This window comes from Orycteropus afer, unplaced genomic scaffold, assembly GCF_000298275.1.
Source record: "Orycteropus afer afer isolate SDZICR_OR568_19922 unplaced genomic scaffold, OryAfe1.0 scaffold00239, whole genome shotgun sequence".
In the NCBI taxonomy this organism is placed as follows: domain Eukaryota; kingdom Metazoa; phylum Chordata; class Mammalia; order Tubulidentata; family Orycteropodidae; genus Orycteropus; species Orycteropus afer.
Genome location: NW_006921826.1, coordinates 1,051,236 through 1,064,574, shown reverse-complemented (window position 1 = coordinate 1,064,574; position 13,339 = coordinate 1,051,236). Strand labels below are relative to the sequence as shown.

At 41.1% G+C, this 13,339-nt stretch overlaps 1 protein-coding gene across 1 annotated transcript in view; it reads left to right on the top strand.

Annotated features, from left to right (window-relative positions):
- The window catches only part of AKT3 (AKT serine/threonine kinase 3), a 202,432-nt gene that overhangs the window by 180,437 nt on the left and 8,656 nt on the right, over positions 1-13,339 (top strand). Inside the window, exon 9 of the mRNA XM_007949143.2 lies at positions 8,029-8,131. Within this exon, the coding sequence (XP_007947334.2) occupies positions 8,029-8,131 (103 nt within the window). The remainder of the gene's footprint in view (positions 1-8,028; positions 8,132-13,339) is intronic.

Here is a 13,339-nt window from a genome sequence, read left to right as displayed (position 1 = left end):
TGATGGTATCCCACATGAACCTTAGGCTTTCTTCATTTTGTTTTGATCATTTTTCTGATTGATCCTTTTCCAAAGAAGTATTCAGGTATTTGTCTTTAATCTCATTAATTCTATTTTCCATTGCATCAATTCTACTCCTTTGCCCTTCCATTGTGTTATCTGTTTCTGACAATGTAGTATTTATCTTCTGGACTTCTATGTGTAGATTTAGAATCATTTCTAATTTTTCATTTATTTTGTCATTTTGTTCTTGTATTTTCTTCCAAAATTCTTCTAGGGTTTTTCTGTGTTTTCTTTGGTTTGTCTCTGAATGTTTTGAAGATCCCTAAATGTAATTCTTTTGAATTCCTTATCAGAGAGTTCCAATGCTGCTGCTTCTCCAGGGGTGTGTTCTGGGTCTGGATCCTGTTCCCTTATTTCAACCACTTTATCCTGTTTCTTTGTGTGGACTGTGATAGTCTTTTGTCTCTGAGATATTGTGGCGTTGTTGTATTTAAATCTCTATTAACTGTTTGTGAAGAGCAGCCAAGGGTGATTCAGGCTCTTCTTGGTGGTTTTTTATCATTGGCCCATGGGTGGAGAAGGAGGTAGTGGCTCTCTCTCAGTAAGTGAAGTTGCAGGAGGTGTGGGTGTAGTTGTGTCTTATGGGGACTGTTGTTGTCTCCCACTCAGTTAGACAAAAATTACAATTGAATAACGATCAAAAAACTAAAAGCACATGGACAAAAAACACACCATGTAATCATACAGGAACAGTAACCAAAATAAGAAAAAAGGGAAAAAGAGGATGAATAAAATAAGAAAACCTGCAATATCTGGAGATAGGGCCCTAAGAGAAAAAAAGGTAGAGAAGAAGAACAATGAAGAAAAAGAGTGGGAAAAATACAAAAAGAAAAACAAGTAATGGGGTTAACCACTAGTAAAAAGGGGAAAAAAAAAAATTTCAATCAGGAACAGGGAAAAGGAAAAAAAGCTGAAAACTAGGACCTGGAAGGGGAAGAATAAAGAATAATAATAAAAAGGACAAAAGTATTAATAATAGTGGTTGTTGTTGTTGTTATGTGCCGTCGAGTCAGCCCCGACTCACAGCAACCCCTCCTTGGGTTTCCGAGGCAGTATCACTATGGAAGTAGGATTGCCCAACCTTCCTTCTGAGGAGTGGCTGGTGGGTTTGAACCACCAGCCGTCTGGTTAGCAGTCAAGTGCTTTAGCCACTGTGCTACCAGAGCTCCTATTAGTAATAGTAGTAGTTTTAAAACAGACAAATACAAGCAAACTAAACACCAGAAAAAAGAAAACGAAAAAGAAAAAAAAAATTGGTGGAGGATAGGGTAGGGCATCCAGGCTCCATCTGAGCACACAGACTGGGATGGAGTTCCTGTGGGCCCAGAAGGTAGTGGGGGATGGCCGCACCTCCGTTCACCAAACGGGTGTGGGGTATAAGAGTAATAAGAGGAATATTGCACCTTTTCAGTTGTGCAGGTCCAGAGTGTCCTTGGGGTTGCTGGCAAGCAGAACCTGTTCTCAAGCCCCTGGAATCTGGGAGAGCACTGCCTCTATAAATATCCAAAATGGTCAAGCTGCTTGTAAACATTCAAAATGGCGGCGCCCTGCAGACAGGCAAAAGTCCAGAGCTCAGCCTGCCTTTCTCTTCACCTTCTCCGTTTATACCCCAGCCACTAGAGCAGTCCTCCGTGCAGTCCATGGCTAGCAGAGCTGAATTTTAGGTTAATTCTTAGGTCCTACCACCACTGGGCACTCTCCAAGCTGTCTGTGCCCTCAGGATCACTCAGGATCACTGCCAGTCCACAGCTCCGTATGTCTCCTTTTTTGGTATTTTCATGCAAATTCTGCTAGTTGGGGTTTAGTCCACTTCTATATCCTTCCCTTGAAGGCTCAGGGGTCCAGGATTATTTTCTGTGTCTGTGTTAATTGGTTTCCCTTTTCTTTGTTGAAGAGGGTCTGTGCAGTCTTTCTGCCTAGTCTGCCATCTTACCGGAACTGATAACATAGTTTTTAAAGCAATATAAGGTACCATAATCTCTGTTATGGTAGCATAAATGCCTAAGGCACTTGATTGCTAACCAGAACGCTGGCGGTTCAAACCCACCAGCCACTCCTCGGAAGGAAGATGGGCCAATCTACTTCTGTAGCGATATTGCCTTGGAAACCCAAGGAGGGGTCACTATGCGTTGGGTCTGACTCAACAGCACATAACAACAACAACAACAGTCTCTGTTATGTCAGCTTTCACTGCAAGTTTCAAGCACTTCTTTCTATTTCCAAAGCTCTGGAACTGAAAAGAAAGAACATAGAAACTTGGTGGGTATATACTCTTGATGAGGAAGGTCAGGGGACTGATCTTCAAAGACTTTGGTGTTCATGTACTCTTCAGTCCTTCTAGCCACCCCAGAAGTAGTGAATCTGACCTATTTTAGTAAGTTTAAGAAACATTTCTCTCAGTTCTTTTACTTACACTGAAAAGAAAAACTCAAATATTAACTTTCAAGAAGATAACAAATGGAAACATTTCAATTTTAAAATGTTAAACCAGTGTGAAAGGATTCAGGGGGCTGTAACTTGGCTGTCAATTATATGGCCTTGAGGTTGCACAAGTAAACCCAACTTCAGAAGATGCCTTTTTAGTGAACTGAAAGACATGTCGTAAATCCAGCACCTTTATTCCTGTCTAGATCATTGGGAACTATATTTATGAAGAAAATTTGCTTTCAAAGAAAGATCTGTTCCAAGTGAATGCATTTGTCACAAAAGTGTTTAATTTTACAGTCATAGGCACTATGGCCATTCACTGAGTTAACACATAAAAACAGTTGAGATTTACAGTGCTTCTGACTTTGTCAGTACTTTATCCATTCTAAATGGGAGTTTACATTGTGTCAACTGATGCAGGACTGTTTTGTGCCTTGTATCTAGAGGAAAAGAAAGAAGATATGAAGATAGTGATTTAAAGCCAAAGTATAAAATTCAATATTTGAAATTTTTTCAACTCTTATTTACCATGTGTATAATATGCAAATCTGTAATACAATCCAAAGTCTGAGTATTCCTAGTGGTTTCTGATGGGAATGCCTTTGTTCAGTACTATAGCAATTATTTCTCAAACCCTCCTTCCGAAATTTCCTCATACACATAATTTCAGGTCTTCACTTCACAGATGCTCGTATTTCACAGAGTTATCTTTTCATACTACTGTGTTTGTGTGTGGAGGGAGAGGACTAGTATAGTATCCTTCTGCATGAAAGTTTAACCTTGATGTCTGGAGGAGCTAAGGCAAAGCAGCTTTCATCCAGAGTCTTCATGTTATATGTGCTGTCATGGACCAAGCTTGTGATGAAGAGCCCTAGGTTTTGTTGCTCCAGTTGTTGTTTGTATCATCTTAGATAAGCCATTTCACCAATGTCAGCCTCAAGTTTGTCATTTCTACAAAGGCCCATGCTTGAACAGTTTCTTTGAGAAAGATCAGCACAAGGCTGGTCCCCATGAGGCAGAGGTTAAAGATGTCCCAAATGTCCAAACTACCATGCCACTCCATCATTTCAGACATTTACTCCTCCTCCTCCTCCCTGTAATTTCCCACATCTTAGGGTTCTGTATTTCACTGTAACACCTCACAGAACTCACAGACACCCAAGGGATCATCTTACATAGTGGGGGTGGAGACTGGCAGGCTGGCAAGTCCCAGTTCTGTGAATGGGTCTGGGTGATCCTCCCAATTCTCGGGGTTTGATGAACCTCGATCAGCAGATCAAATGATGGCTGCTGTCCCAAATCCAGGGGTGAGATGAGGATGAGCCAAGACACAAAACTGGAGCAAGAGGAGGGCGTATCTTCTCAGGAGATTTGTAGGTATACCCTCAAGGAAGCTGTTGTTGTTATGTGCCATCGAGTCGGACCCAACTCATAATGACCCCTCCTTGGGTTTCCGATGCAGTATCACTATGGAAGTAGATTGCCCCATCTTCCTTCCGAGGAGTGGCTGGTGGGTTTGAACTGCCAGCCTTCTGGTTAGCAGTCAAGTGCCTTTAGCCACTATGGTACCAAGAGCTCTCTCAAGGAAGCTGAGAGTGGTGATTTGAATTACACCCTCCAGCAATTCAGGACTCAAGATACATTCTACCTGTATTGCCCCAACAGAAATAACCTAAGAGGATGGCTTTAATGATCAGCAGTTCAAGGCAAATCCCATCACTGAGCTGATTGCCAGTCATTATAGGGAACGACTACTACCAGCTGCCCAGCCAAGTTGATACCTGACCTTAACTACCACACCATCCTAAACAAGCATGGATAATAGGATTTACAATACATCACAGAATGGAGGACAATGGCTGGAAGGGCCACATTAAGCAATTCACCACAGTCCACTAAGAATAGATTTACTCATTTATTCAATAAATATTTTTGAGTGTTAATTTGTAGTATGTGCTATAGTGGAAATTAGGGATATATCACTAAATGAAACAAAGTCCCAGGTGGGACAAGTGGAAAACAAACAGGAAGATGGTAGATTGAAACTCGGCTGTATCAATAGTCGGAGTCTCTGGGTGGCACAAACAGTTAAGCACTCAACTACTAACCAAAAGGTTGGTGGTTCAAAGCCACCCAGAGGCACCTCAGAAGAAAGGTTTGGCAACTGCTTTCAAAAGGTCACAGCCTTGAAAACCCAGGGGGTGCAGCTCTGCTCTGTACACATGGGGTCGCTGTGAGTTGGAGTCGATTGGATGGATCTGGACACTCCAATTAAAAGACTGCGATTGTCAGACAATAAAAAGCAAGAGCACTTATGTCCTTCTTAAACCTACTTTGAATGTAAGACACAAATAAATTAAAAAGAAGAGGATGGAAAAGATATACCATGCTGGCACTGCTCAGAATAAAACTGGAGTAGCTATATTAATATCAAATGAAGTAGATTTCAAACCGAGTAATGTTACCCAAGAAAAGATGGATCATTTCATAATGATAAGGGGATCAGTTCTTCAAGAGGACATAATCTTAATAATTTATGTGCATAATAACAAAACTTCAAAATACATGAAGCCAAAAAGAATAGAACTACAAAGAAGAGTAGACAAATCCACAAATGCGGGAAGAATTAGACATCCCTATGCAAATAATAACAATAATTTGTACCATATACAAAATTAACTCAAGATGGATCATAGTTTTAAAGGTAAAACTATCTAGAAGAAGACACAGGATTCCACTTATATAAAATTCTGAAAAATAGAAATTAATATATTATGACAGAAAACATGTTAGTCATTATCTTCTGAGGGCATGGGGGGGAGGGATTAAATGGAACCCAAGAAAGCATAGAGGGTCATAGGTATGTTCATCATCTTGATTGTAGTGTTAGTTTCATGGGCATATAGAGATGTTGAAACTTACCAAATTTTGTATTCATAACATGTGCAGGTTATTGTATGTCAATTATACCTTGGTAAAACTATTAAAAAAAAAAAAAAAGTCCTTGCCCTCAGGGAACTTAAATTTCATTGGAGAGGAAGATGCAATTGTGTTGAAAATAATCAAATATGTGTATATTTTGCATATGTAACAGTGTACATGTATGTATCATCAGATATTGAAAAATAGTGTATGTTTAGAAAGTGATGGAGAGAGTAAGTGTTTGACGTAGGTGGTCAGGGAAATCCTGTGTAATTACATTACATTTGAATAGAGATCATTTTAAGCTCCTCAGCAAGAAGGTTGGTCAATCTACTTCTGTAGTGATACTGCCACAGAAACCCAAGGAGAGGTCTCTAAGAGTCGGATACGACTCTGTGGCAGTGGGTTTGGTTTGTTTTTTTGGTAATCTTTTGAAAACTGTCTTAACTGTCAGTTTTTTAAAAGTTACAGGTGACCCTTCTCTTTCTCATTGTCTGAAAGAACAGCAACTTTCCCTAAACTGAAGGCACATTTAAATTTTTGACATCAGAATGAAGTACATATATGGTAAGGGGGAGGCGGGGTCAGAGGTAAACAAAACCTATCCCAATGCCCAGTAAAAGCCCATTTTTGTAAAGAATTCCTTGTGGTAAAATTTTTAGTGTCAAGAAGGAGATCACTTTTATGAACATGTGTAGAACGTTGAGGGAAATCATCACCAGGATCTTCACTGCCCAGTGTCCTGCCAGATAGGGGAAATAGGGGACTCTGGTGGCATAGTGCTTAATGCATTTGACTACTATCCACAAGGCAGGTGGTTCAAACCTACCAGCCACTCCTCAGAAGGAAAGTTGGGCAATCTACTTCCGTGGAGATACCGCCTTATAAACCCAAGGAGGGATGACTATGAGTCAGATCGAATTGACTTGATGGCAGTGAGTTTGGTTTTTTTTTTTTTTTTTCCTGGTTTGAGGGGCAGTTACCTCCCAGGTATCTAGAAAGAAAACCAAAAATGCTCCTGCGTACACATCACCCTTGGTGTTTTCATGTGCACGCATACAATGCTGGTGCAGCGAATGTACTTATTGCTGAGTGAAGAGGGAAGATTTCCATCAGGGGAGTGAACTGCTTGCTTATGTCAAGTCATTCTAACAGAGCAACTAGAGAGAGAGATGTTCTGGCACAACAGCAGGCTGCTCTTAAACGCAGGAGAGGAGCTTGTTCCAGGTGGGGGGTTAGAGGGTGCCAAGAGAGGAGCCGTATCACCCCTTAGTACCTAGCTGATACATGGGACTTGAATTTGGTTTGGTACCCAAAAGAGGACTTGCTAATGCTGGAGACTTCAGAATGGCTGTATACTATGCACAAACAGAAAAAAAATAATGAAAAGTGCTTTGTTTATGTGCTTCAGTTTATGTGCCATAAACTGAAATGTGGTTCTTTATTTTGAAAACGTACTTTTAATTATACTCATCCCCTAATATATAAAAACATTGTCTGTTTAGATACTGATTTAAAGATTTTTGCCTAATTATTTAACATAAATTTGGTGACAGTAAGAGTGGGAAAATTCATTGATCTAAAGCCAATTGTGTCTTTGTTTCAGTAAAATTTTTATAAAACATACTCATTTCTGTCATTCTATTTTGTGTTTTCATATCCACATGAGAATTTTATTCCAAAAGTCATGTCTTCTGTCCTGAATGGTACTCATCGGAGCACGTGTTCCCTCCAGGCCCTGGAACTGGGCTTCCTGTCTTAAAAGGAAACCCATAGGATCCATCTATCCTTCAAGGCCTGCACACAAGAAAGGGGAGTCCCTGCCCTGGCTTTTGCTTCCTTTTGGCCAGTGGAGGTTGTTGAGGTTGTTGAGGCTCACATGGCTCAGGTCTTCACAACCTCCAGCTCCAGCAACACAGGACTTCCCCTCCCATCCCCATGCCCCCTGCAGGCCCTCGGCAATGAGTTTAGCCATTCCAATGTCCGGACTCATTATTCCGAATCTCCCTAGGGGCCATGGCCCTCTTTGAGGGTCTGATGAAAGCTGTAGACAAAACATTTGCATTTTAGTCACTTCAGGGACTGCCAAGAATCCCCATGCCAGGGCAAGGACAGCTAATGACTTCCACCTTTCAAGCAGAGCAGTTACAATTCTTTGCAAAGTCTAGACATAGCACAGGGAATTAGCTGTGTAACAAAATTGTACTTTTAATAATTACCTGCTCAGCCAGGCACCAGGAAGGGAAAAGCCAGCAAGGTTATGCTCTTATGCACAAGGAAGAGCCTACATTTTGTTGCAGATGTCTTTATCTGTATGGTTTTGTTTTTGTGTTTGTTGTGGGAAGAAATCTGGACAGATTTCTCAGCATGCTTTTCCCATCCTATTCTGTGGCTCTCCCTTGTTGTGTTTCACATAATCTCTCCAGTTGTGTACAGAGCAACCAACTACACACTGGTCTATGTTCACACTGCTGACTGGGAAGTCCAGGACCACATCTACCAGCCTTCTGGTCTTTTGCAATGTCCATTTAATTATTTTCTCTCTAATTTTATCTTTGGTATGGATTTTCCTGAATTAAAATCTGCTAACATTGCCTGTTTTCTTTCTTCCTATAGCTTGTACCTCCTTTTAAGCCTCAAGTAACATCTGAGACAGATACCAGATATTTTGACGAAGAATTTACAGCTCAGACAATTACAATAACACCACCTGAAAAATGTAAGTAAATCTAGAAGGCAGTGAGAACTCTCTAATATAATTAAAGAAATTAGTAATTTTAAAAATCCTTTGGTAGATTTAAAAATCAGATTCTACCGTGACTTATTCCATTCCCTTTACTCATATGGCATTCCCAGTGTAGAAATATCAAAAGACAATTAACTGGAGAGAAAAGTGTTTCTGAGTAGGAAAAATGACATAGGGAGGAATTGTAGATTGATTGTGATAGAATCACAATCTGAACTGTAATCTTATTAACCCTTTCTGCCTTCCAATAGATTCTTTAAAAAAAATATTATTGTGATTTGGGCGAAAATTTACAGAGCAAGTTCATTTTCCATACAGCAGTTCACAAACACTGTCTCATGACATTGACTGCAACTTCCCACAATGCAACAGCTCTCTTTTCACTTCTCCCCATAGTTACCTCTTCCCTGTGTCCTTCCCTCTCATGCACTCCTGCCCACCCAAGCTATCTCCCTGTGCATACACAGCCCTTCTGTTCGCCCGTGATTGATCTCTCCAAAGAGTGTATCTACCTATTGTAAATATTCAGCTCATATGCCTGTCTTTTGTTTGGCTGGAAGCCACAGGAATGGTTCAGTTCTAGATTCTAGACCTGAAGGGTAGCTAGGGGCCATAGTCTGAGAGGATTGACCAGGTTCTACCAGACCAGCAAACCTGGCCTTTTTTTGTGTGTGTGTGATTTTGAGTTTTATTCCACATTGTTCTCCCACTCTGTCCAGGATCTCCTACATAGATCCCTCTCTGAGTGGTTGACAGTGGTAGCCAGGCACCATCTAGTTCTTCTGGTGTCATAGTCATATAGGCTGAGGATTGCATGGCATACCAGTCCCTTGGAGTAATTGTTTCCATGGGTCTTTGGTTTTCTTCATTCTTCTTTGTTTTGGACAGGGAGAAACCCATCGTTATGTCTAGATGAACACTTGCAAGCTTTTAAGATCCTAGTTGCTACTTGCCAAAGTTGGATATGGAGCAGTGTTTTTGTGTAGTATGTTATGCCAGTTGAGCTAGATGTACCCTGCTACCATGATTTGAAGCCCACAGGTCAACTACTCACTCCCTCTGGGTAGCTGGCTATAACCTAGAAGTGACTACAACCTTGTCCCTTGTCAGCTCTACTATATACCTGGAAATTCTTACAGAACATACAAGTACACTTGTAGAAACATTGTCTGCCAAGCCCCAATAGATTCTTTAGACGTCAGTTGAAAGGACTCTGAAACAGAGACTTCCCGTGTTTCCCAGACTTTGCTCATTCACATATCACCTTTAGGACTTTTGTCATTTCTGGTCTCTTAGACACGTAATGGGTGCTCTGGTAGCATAGTGCCTAAGGCACTTGGCTGCTAACCAGAAGGCTGGCGGTTCAAACCCACCAACCACTCCTTGGAAGGAAGGTTGGGCAATCTACTTCCATAGTGATACTGCCTCGACAACCCAAGGAGGGGGTCACTATGAGTTGGGTCCGACTCCACAGCACATAACAACAACATACACATAATAGTTTTTCAATTCACTTTAAATTGAGTTAATCTCTATTTAGCTTTGTTTTGATCAATAATATCTATGAAGCAATAATTTAGTTTACTAGTAATTATTTATACACACACACACACACATACACATATCTGTTAACATTACATTTTCATGCACCACTGAAAATCATTGCTTGTACAATGGTATGTATCCCACACTTTGAGAAATACCTTAAACAAATGGACTTTAATGGAAGAAAAACATTACCAGATATAATGTATAAACAGTCTCATTTACTGAGAACTTTGGTTCTCAAAATTCTATATTTAGACATTGACTGGGAACTCCAATACCACATCTGCCAGCCTCCTAGTCTTAGGAAGGAGGATAAGATTGAGATTTAGGGTGATATTTGGATGGCTAAAAATATTCTTCAAGTCACACATCTTTTGGCTCACACAATAGCAACATGTTAATTTTTCTTTTCCTTTATTTCCTTTGCTGTTTTTCCTCTTTCCACCTTCTTTTTTGAAAGGCAGATTAGTTGATAGTGCTAATATACACTGTGTGTCTGTGAAAGGAGATTAAATTGAAATGTACTGTTCCAACTGTGGATGTGATCAGTAGATTTTAGCATTGAAAGGCAAACTAGGAACAATTTAGCATAAGAGCTCTTCAGCTGGGGCCTGTGGCTTGTGAACAGTCTGAAATTAAAAACACCCTATGACCATGAACACTCTGAAATTGAAAAATATAATATTTGTGCATATAGCCACTTTTCTGGGGGTTAATTCTCTTTAGAGTCACAAGAAGAACCTCTTGACATCCATTTTATAAATGAAGATTGGAATCCAGAAAAAGGCTGAGCTAGCTGTTCAAGGTCCTACAGCCAGTGTCAGCCATTGCCAGGAATAAGCTTGGCTGATGCCCAGGCTAAGTTGCAAAATAATCAGTATGCTGAAGTGCCACTCATGGTACATCACTCATGAAGTAGAGCTTCCACTCTGTCTTATGTGCCATGAATAGAATCTTAGGATCTCTAAGAGTTAAATGACAATGTCAGAAAGCCTTTGGAGTGATGGACAAGTACTTAAGGGCTGACTGAGTGGAAACAATAGACACGGACCTTGGCATAGCTTCTCTGGCCTCAACATGGACTCCAGCGATGTCATTATCTGAAATGCTAGGCAACACCATTTGGATCATGGGCAGTTCCCTCTCTAATAGCATCCACTAGGCCCCATAACGTGGGTATAATTCTAATTGTAATCAGGCCCTATCATTTCCCTGCTTAAACCTCTCCAGTGGCTTCTCATTGTGGTTTAAATCCAAAGCACTCAACTGGCTTGCACAGCCTGTCTGGTCTGTGTCCTGTCTACCTCTTTGACCTCATCTCTTCCATCTTCCCCTATTGTTTTTATGCTCTGGCTATACCTCAAACATGCCACACTTCCTCTTCCCTTGGAACTTTATATTTATTGTTTTCTCTGCCTAGAATTCCTTTATATCTGATATTTACATGAATGGATAGCTTCTCCTTGTTCTTCAGATCTCAACTTAAACGTCATTTCATCAGAGACCCTTCTCGGCCCTCCCATTCTAAAGAACAATGTAGACCCTCAGTCACAGCCTCACTCTTAATTCTCTATGTTAGCATGACATGTTTCTGGTTAACGTGTTTTTGTTTATTGTCTGTTTCTGCCACTAGAACACAATGTTCTAGAGAGGAGGAATCTGGTTTGTCTTATTCATTGCCGGCCCCAACTGCTAGCCAGGTGCCCAGCCCGTCATAGATTTGCAATAAATACCTATTAGATGAATGAATAAACAGACTATGATGAGGGCTGGGGTCTTCAGGAGTGGGAGGGTGCTTGACTTACAGGATGCTGTTGTCCACTGGGGCCTGGAGTTTGGTTGGGCTTTCTTGCTTCCGATTCAATCCAGACAGCAAGGCGCTGTCCTGTGCCTTATCCTCTTTGAGGCAGTGCCAAAGGGGCAAGGAGGCCACATCTTCTGACCTCCTCTAACCCCACAAAAGGAAGACACAAGTACCATCAGTAGCCAAAGGCCCATTTATGCGAGGCCAGACATGCCGCCTCCCTCCAATCCTGATACTAGCCATTCCTCACGCAGCACCCACCACCTCTCTGCTGGGCTCGATAATTTGCTGCAGTGGTCACACACAACTCATAGATTATGGGGTTTATTAGGGAAGCAGCAGGCTACAATTCAAGTTCAGAAATGCACTCCGTCTCTCACAGCCGGCCATCTCACTTAGCAGCCGGCAGTCTCTCTCTCAGTAGTATGTGTCTCTCAAGTCTCTCAGCAGTGTGTGTCTCTTGCATCTCTCTCTCTCAGCAAGTGCGTTTCTCTCAGCAGTGGGTCTCAGCCAGCAGTGAGAGATTCCTTCTGCCTCTAGGAGGGCTCCTTTTGAGCCTGGCAGAATGGTAAAACTAACCAATCCCAATGTCAGAATCCTATACCCGTGAGAGAGAGAGAGAGAGAGGGATTGTCCCAGAAGATTGCTTCCTGCCACTGTCGATACTGAAGTACCCCAGGTGGATAACTTTAACAATCAGGAGCTACTCAGTTGCTCATGGCAAATTCCACCACAGAGTTTACAAAGACTATGACTAGAAAAGCTGTATTATGTAATTTACTACACTGCAGGCAGTTTCCTTTCTTCGAGCATTTAGCATTTGTGGTCTCTTTAAAACAGCTAAATGTGTCATTTTGGATGTTACAGAAACAGGTAGGTTCTGTAAATACAAAGCCAGCCATGGGTAGATATTTTACTTCAGAAACTTAAAAGTGAAATTCCAATTTGGGAGACAGAGTAGTGAGGTTGAAAGAGTTCTGGATTCAACCCTGTGCCCCATTACTTTTTAGGTCTGGGATCATGAACAGGTAGGTCACTTTGCCCTTCTAAGGCTAATTTCCGTCACCTATAAACCGGGGAGCACAATTCTGCGTCTTCCTGCCTTTTCTCCTGTGCCTGAAAAACCGTTGCTTTTGGAATAACATCTAGAGTTAGTTCTACAAATGGGATTTTTTTTTACTTATTTAAGCACCAGATTTACATTGCTTTGTTCCATGATCCATTACCCGAAGGTGAAGATGGGCCCCACCGAGTATCTGGCTTAAAATAGTGGGTATGAGGAGACACCAGATGAGGAAACGGCTGACTGAAATATGATGTTAGGAAATAGAAGACTAGGAAGACCACTAAGAGACAGTTTACAGATATATTTTGATCACAAATAAGTTAAATTAAAAGCTGTTAATACATACAGCCTCTGCTAGTCAGTCTTTTTTTCCTTGATTGACTTGAATTTCAAAGCCAGGCTGTTCATGGCTTGAATATTCAAAATTCATCCTACCTGCCTTATCCCTCACTCAAATTTTCATGCCCATTGGCAAAATGAGAGTTATTGATAAGTATTTTGTTGTTCAGTTTCTAGAACTTCTAAAACAAGACTATTAGAAATGTTAGGCAGTGTTTTAAGTCTCCAGCGCATATTTTAGAATATATCATGAAGAGGCGGGGCAAGATGGCGGACTAGGCAGAAGGATTGCACAGACCCTCTTCAACAAAGAAAAGGGAAACCAATAAATACAGACACAGAAGATAATCTTGGACCCCTGAGCCTTGAAGGAAAGGATGCAGATTTGGACTAAACCCCAACTAGCAGAAGAATTTGCGTGAAA